At 39.2% G+C, this 7,500-nt stretch overlaps 2 protein-coding genes across 2 annotated transcripts in view; one reads left to right on the top strand and one right to left on the bottom strand.

Annotated features, from left to right (window-relative positions):
• LOC138000295 (tyrosine-protein kinase receptor torso-like) overlaps positions 1–7,500 on the bottom strand; it is a 355,698-nt gene that overhangs the window by 174,443 nt on the left and 173,755 nt on the right. The gene's annotated exons all lie outside the window — the stretch shown is intronic.
• LOC138005852 (melanocyte-stimulating hormone receptor-like) lies at positions 2,462–4,117 on the top strand. Its single transcript, XM_068852301.1, has one exon. It carries the CDS (start codon positions 3,040–3,042, stop codon positions 4,054–4,056), a length of 1,017 nt encoding a protein of 338 aa, XP_068708402.1. The 5' UTR covers positions 2,462–3,039; the 3' UTR covers positions 4,057–4,117.

The raw sequence follows: 7,500 nt of genomic DNA, 5'->3' as shown, positions 1-7,500 counted from the left end.
CGAAATTCGGACCCTTGCTTTCTGAACAGAGATAAAATAATTATTTCCTCTATTTCAGCGGAGCGAAAAACAAGGGTCCGAAATTCGGACCCCTGCTTTCTGAAGAGAGATAAAATAATTTTTTCCACTATTTCAGCCGAACGAAAAGCAAGGGTCCCAGATTCAGACCCTCGTTTTCTGAACAGAGATAATGTACTTTTTCACTATTTCAGCGGAGCGAAAAGCAAGGGTCCGAAATTCAGACCCTTGCTTTCTGGACAGAGATAATATATTTTGTTCTTCACTGTGTCAACGGAGTGAAAAGCAAGGGTCCAAATTTCGTACCCCTGGTTTCCGAATAAAAGGAGCAATGCATAAACGATGTTGATTTCTGAGGAACAAATTTTGCTCTCCGCAGAAAATGCAAAGGTTAAATTGACTAAAGCCCTCTTTTTTTCATGTCCGCCAGTTTTAACAACTTGCAATGGCAAGATATTGTAGAAAAATTGCCCTCCTCAAAAATACGAAAAGAAAAGTCCCACTTTTATCTTACTCATTCCACCAGAAGCGTGAAATACAGTCCATTTCCTCAACATATAAACAGTCTTACGATATTTCTCATGAAATTTCTGTTTTTTAGCGGAGTGATTCCGCTTAAAAAGGTCAAAATTATAAATTCTTGCGGAATTTTGATTTTGGAAAAAACTGAAAATAGTTTGGAAAGCGTTAAACATAGCACTAAAATTAGATGTTTGGCTTAAAACGCTGATGAATTCGTATTCTAGCCTCTTGTCTGTGCGAGAAACATTATTTAAACAATGTTGAAAGATTCCGCTGAGCAAATTCAGACTGCTAATCAAGTCGACATAGAAAACATGTACAAGGGGGTGTTTTAATTACTAAAAGGTACACGGGCAAGACGCTGAGAAACAATCCAGAAACCAAAGAAAACCAAAGCACAGCAAGAAAGCGAACTGTCACAGTTGCTTTTTTCTACCTGGTCTAAAGTTTGACAGAGTTTCAGATCGCGATTTCATCAATTTCATACTAGTGAGCTTGCTCATCCTCTTGGTGATTATAAGACATTCTTTTCTCCAATCACCTCAGTCTGAATTTCTCGAATGGATACCGTACAGCGCTGCTTGTTTGTGCAGCCGAGCTATGTGACTTTTCGAGTATCTGAGATACCACCAAAGACGTGTTCCATGTGATATGCGACAGTTTCCTCCCTTGGACTCCTCGTTAGCTATGGTTTAGTACTCGTTAATTCATGCGCTACTAGCTGAAAGAGGAAAATCGACTTAATTTACCCACACGTTGCGGTACAATAATGACGTCCAAGATTAAACAGGTCTGCAATGAGTGCACAGTAAAGCAACAAAAACATTTTTTTCTTGTTACATGACTAATTCTCTTGGTTTCAAGACAGCTGCGAATGCTAACTCACTGATCGTTTCTCATCATGCAGAATCAACTTTTCCGCAAACATTGATTTCATTGTAGCGGCCTACCTGGGATTTAACACACCAGTTCTACTACTTTCAATCAGATCATCTAATTGGACATCATGATAGATGCCTACACTCTACAAAATTGATCTGAAATAACCGTGGCCTTTCTCAACTCTGCTCTGCCTAGCATACTCCGCTTGAGGTGAATTAGCTTGATACCGGGTTGGCGTGCCGCACTGACGCATTCTAGCGCATAGTTTTGCGGTTCTCTTCATAGCAAAGACGCGAAATCATCAAATCTGAGGTTTTGACGCCACCTTTAGCGTACAACGGCGAACCATTTATTCTCTATTTTTGTTCCTAACCCGCTCATACCAATTTATTTTTAGGATACTTCGCCCACATTGTGAGACGTGAACGAGATGGAACAATGGCGGAAGACTTACGATAATGAAAAGTTATATTTTGAGGTGACGTTTTTGTCGTCGTCGCTAATTTCTCTTTCGTAAACAAGCCATGCCATTTTTGACGGTCGATGCTATTCTTAGTAACCAAGCCTTTTTATTCGGTTAGCTTTAAGTAAATTGTTAGGAGAGGCTTCATTTAAATACTTTAAAATTGCCAGTTTAAAGGTGTTGTTTCGGTAGTGCAGAGGTTAAGTTCATTGCGCTAATGCCATTGAACCGAATTCGACATCGTTCTATCCACTTTTTCAAATTTTTTTCTATTTTTTTTCTAAGGTATTTTCGCATTCTTTTTTAATTCTAAGTGACATACGCTGCTAATCTAGTCCTAGATTAAATAGTTTTTTGCTTATTGGCAAACGACAAACTTAAAAGGAAACTGTCACGAGAAGCGCATGTGCTAGCGTCTTGTGAAAACTTGAAAAGTGTAAGGTTAACGTTTTTCAAGTTGATTCGACAAATTCAAAATGGTGTCCACTGGGGAGGGCCATGGTGGACAAAAGACAAACTCTGGCGAATATACGTGACTCACGCGTGAATCCATGATGGCGGCTAGAATTTTCCGCGGGCTCGAGAGCAAACAAACTCGAGCATGCGCAGCTCATGACAGTGCTCCTTTAATAGTGAAAATTGTCGTAAGTCTCTCTTGTTTACGAAAGGGAAGATTGCGTCGCCGTCTCCGTCGTAGATCCTAATTTCAGAATCAAGGAGCTTAAGAATTCAACACTTTTCTTTTTTACAATTACGACGTTGTCATCTTTCGACGTTTCGTTTCCAAATGTCCCACGAGCCTCCTTTAGTTCAGTAGTAGAAAATCCGAATTATACACATCGCATTATAAATTGAATTCTTCCCGACGTCATTACCGATAAAGCACAATGATTTCCATAATTTCCTTTTTTAGTTAAAAAAAAAAAAACATCATAGATTGCTCGATCAGCTGCAGATTTGACATATAGGCTACAATCGGCAAAGGCGTTATTGGCGTTTTTACGGACATATTCCATTAGTAATTACTTTCAGTATTGAAGTGAAGTGTTTAAGAAAGAGGCGAAAGTGGTATTTCAATACTTGATCACGCACCTCCGGTTCATTTTGTTCAAAGTTACTGTAGGAGAAGCACAAGTTTCGAGACACCGTGGAAAATGAAGTCTTCTACTACCGTTCTTTCCCACAATTTGAGCATCACAACTTCGCCAGCGAATCATGGACCAGGTGATGACGGTCAGTGCTTCCATCTCCCTGATGCTAAATTCGACGTATTCCATCAACGAACCGAAACTAATCTCGTAACAGGTGTCTTAAATGCTGTGTTGTCGCCTTTCGCTGTCATGGCGAATCTGCTCATAGTATTGATCATTTTGACAAGGAAATCCCTTCAATCACCTTGCAATATCCTTCTTGCTTGCCTGGCGATCTCGGACCTCCAGGTTGGCATCCTAGTTCAACCGAGCTATGTGGCCTACAGACTGCTCGAAAACGCGCACGGCTTCGTTCCCTGCTCGGTGAGAATGCTTTACTCGTCGGGATTTTACGTTTACTACGGAGTGTCATTCACGACATTGAGTGCTGTAAGCTGTGAAAGACTCATAGCTTTAAAATATCACCTAAGATACTCTGCAATTGTCCGTCCTCGGCGAGTTTTGAAGACGGCTTTGTTCATTTGGTTGATAAACATACTGTTCACATTTTTGCAATGGGCGCAGAATGACGTTTTTCGAGGTATTCATCTGGTAATGTGGTCCTTTTTCCTCGTAACTACTGTTATCATCCAAATCACAATCCTGAAAACAGTCATTCGCCACCAAAGACAAATTAAAAAACACTACCCCACGTCCACGTCCGCAATGCGACAAATGCAAATCAAGCTGGCAATAAATATTGCGTCCATCGTGGCAGTTTATGTACTGTTTAATCTTCCTGTTCTAGTTGTCACCCTTAGCCATCAATTTCTCTTCGGCAACATTGACAGTTACAATTTTTACAGCTGGTCTGAAACAGCGGCATTTTTCAATTCTTCCCTCAATCCTTTGGTCTGTGTGTGGAGAGTTAAAGCCATTAGGAAGGTAATCGCTGATGTTTTCTCGAAGAAATCGCAACGAAAAGACGCTTTTCTTGTGAAATTTCGGAAAATAACACCGTCGTCTAAAAACGGTCAGTGAGGAAAACGAGCTTGCCATAATGATTGAGCCATAATAAATATCTGAATATCTTTAACTAACTATTTAAGCCTTCTTCTTCCTTGTAGGCTTACGTGTTGGAAGTGTGATAAAGCTATTTTTCCGTCCTGCTACTTTGCAGCCTGTGGATATGATAGCCAGTGAGCCATACTCACAGAGCTATAAGCAGAGGCCAAAAGTAAACGTTCTTCCAAACCGCTCTATAGGTGATTATGTGGAGTTAACGTGGCCGAGTATTTAGGGCCTTTTTTCTTGAGCTCACTGAGGACAACTCTAGTTTTAGTCCCATACTGCGTGACCACCAGCCAAACTTGAAGCTACTGTATCTTTAATATTAGTTTCATTGTCCATTGAAAGCGCCGATGCATGGGGAGTGGTCAGTTAAGGCATAATATTTTATCTTCCTTCCTTGGAATCGAAACCAGAAAAGCGAATGATTCAACTCTTGCACCCAGTTAACCAGATTTCTAGTGAAGAGCCTTGTCATCTCAGAGCTTTACTAGTGTTCGCAATTTCTTTCTTTCTTTGCACCGGCCTTTTTGCAAGACGGCCACCCTCTGGACTTTTCTGCGAAAACCAAATAAGTGTGAAGCTAGGTCATACTGAGGAACATTTTCTCGTAATAACACTACGTAAGAAGTTCAAACTGAACCAACCAACTTAAAGTAGCAAGTCACCATATTTTTTTTTTGAATGAAGCTTTTAAAAATTGATATTCTCTGAAATAACTTTTGGTTAATTACTGAAAAACGCCTGGGCAATATTAGAGCGAAACTTTGCATCTAACAATTAATCTCGCCGATATAAGGAGCTATAGACTGAAATTTGTCTAGGACGCCCTACTTTTAAAGGCTATAATTTTTCAAGACAATTTTAAAGCCCATAATTTGAAAAAGCTTTTTTTTGGTAGCCAAAAAATTAAATGTTTGTATTTGGCAGGCAAATAAGAACTTTAATGAAAAATAGGACATATTAACATCTACAACCATGGTTTCTTTGTTAAATTTTTAGCATTTTATAAATCCGGGAAGAAAAATAAAATCTAGGAACTTTTGTGCTGCACATGGGTTCATCTGCAGTGGTTATCCTTTAAAGAAGTTAGTAAACACGAAGACGTATCATAAAGGGGGTCAGTTGCTTCACGATTTGCTTTTGTTCGAATTCACATTAAAGCACAACTGATTATCCAAGATGGCGATCAACAAACAGCTTAGTTAATGTGTGAAGATGGTTATGAAACTCGACGAGTTTCTTTGTTTCATGTTTTTGTTCGCTGTTTTGGCCCTTACCATTCATGCATAAACCACAGCCTTTTTCTAAATGACAACTAGTCATAAAGTTTCGATTAATTTATTCTGTCAAAACTCTGTTGTGAACTGAGGACAAAATATTGTGCGTGGTCACCGTCAAGTTAGCATGAAGCGCTGCCTCACTTTCCTCGCTTTTGTAGTTTCCAGAGTTTCTTAACGAGTCCAGCTATAATATGAACTCCGCAAACAGTAAGAAAGAGACGAAACCCCTAAAAGATATTTCCAGCGCGAGAAAAAGGAAAGGGAGATTTAAAAAAAAAAAAAAGAAACGACAGATAACATCTCATAACATATTACGGACACATTCCAGTTGCAATTAGCGGCTTTTTATTGCACTAATTCAGTATCGTAGAGCTTTATACTGTATGCGTCCACGGCATCTGCGTGTGCCTAGGGCACCACGCCTTGTATAGCGAGTCTTTGTGTTTACACAACCGATAGCTCTAAATGAGACAAACCACAGCACTGGACAGTAACTTAAGCAGTTGCTAAAGAAGCCTAAAAAAAAAAATCATGCGTTTGTGCTTCACTGCTTACAGTAAACGTGATCTGAGCAAACAAGGAATATGGGAGCTGGTCTGTTACGAGTTCATAATACAGGTGAATGAATGATTGAGAAATCGCGCTCTCAGCGTCGTATATATTAATCATTTCACTTAGAGTCATTTCAGTCCCAGTTCAAAATATAAGTCTTCAAGGACCGTATTACAGGCGCTTCAAATCCTATTATAATTACCGAAATGAAGAGGAAAAGTGGACATATAGATTGAAATAAACTATTGGCAAAATAAACTGCACGGACTGTCCCCAACCCTTCTGTACAACTTGACATCAAATGTATCAGCTGCCGGTAAAATCCGTTCTCAGGTTGAATCCTTTTTTACCTAGGTTAAATTGGTGATCCTCATTTTACCTACGATGGTTGAATACTCTCTCAGATGAATTGAAGAAACCTTTTTTTTGAAGCCTATAATTTAAGCCTAGAGAAAATTAAAATTCAGGTTTGGATTAGTTTTGGTTGTTATACATGGATGTTAATTGACTTATTATGCAAAAGTAAACAATGAAAACAACTGCATTGGATTGAACATGTTCGTCGTTGTATTGTAATAGTAGTGAAGACACGGGACTTTAGTTCGAGTACCAGTAAGCAAATAGTGCAGTTCTTTGTTCCCTTGCTATGTTGTATTGTTGAGTATGAAGAGTATGAATGCAGAAACCGATAAGATGATTTGATATCTGATTTAAACTAGATAGAGTGCATATTAAACCTAGGTAAAAAGAGGATTACCAATTTAACCTACTTATAGGTAATTTAATTAAACTGATTCAATCTGAGCCCGGATTTGACCGACAACATATCTACGAAAGCTAGTAGCAATTGACTTGAGACTGTTTACCTCCAACCGAATTCTCAAGTAGACAAAGTCGTTTTACGAAGAGTAATAACACCTTGAAACTTTGAAACAAATTAATCTTGAGTTTTCCAAGGCTAGCGATTTTATTTAATCAATGTTTCGAGTCATTTATCAAAATTTGAACCCAACTGGCGTGGGTCATTGAAAGAGGGTCTCAATGGGGGGGGGGTTCCTTTGACGGTTGACGGTTAAAAATAAGTCGTTTTGACGGTTGACGGTTAAATTTTAGGTCATTTGACGGTTGACGGTTAATTTTTCGGAATGACGTTTATCACACGAATTTAAAGCACAAATTTGACTGTAAGTTTTAATAAAACGATACGTTTTTTCTCATATTTGAATACTGGATTTAATCCTATAATTTGTTCACTAAAAATAAGGTTATTGGTCTTCAACTATGGCAACATCTCGTACCCAGAGTCCTCGGGATTCTTGGTCAGCGGGTGAGCGCCCGGAGAGACTCTGGGATAACAATCTCGTACCCAGAGTCCTCGGGCTTCTTGGCCAGCGGGTGAGCGCCCGGAGAGACTCTGGGATAATCGATTTGAACTATATTTTTGATTGGCCGATTGCGTAGCAATGGCAGTCCGACAGGAAGTCGGTAAGTAATTCGGAAGCCCCAGAATTTGGAGGGGCATTCAAAATCTAAAACTAGTTTCAGTGCTGTTTGATTTTTTCTGCCTCAGAAATATATAAAT

Source organism: Montipora foliosa, chromosome 1, assembly GCF_036669935.1.
Source record: "Montipora foliosa isolate CH-2021 chromosome 1, ASM3666993v2, whole genome shotgun sequence".
NCBI classification, from domain to species: Eukaryota; Metazoa; Cnidaria; class Anthozoa; order Scleractinia; family Acroporidae; genus Montipora; species Montipora foliosa.
This window is presented reverse-complemented; position numbering and strand designations above follow the sequence as displayed.

Bases quoted from the DNA above. Each gene is read 5' to 3' on its own strand.
- LOC138005852 (XM_068852301.1), top strand. From the start codon at position 3,040: ATGAAGTCTTCTACTACCGTTCTTTCCCACAATTTGAGCATCACAACT.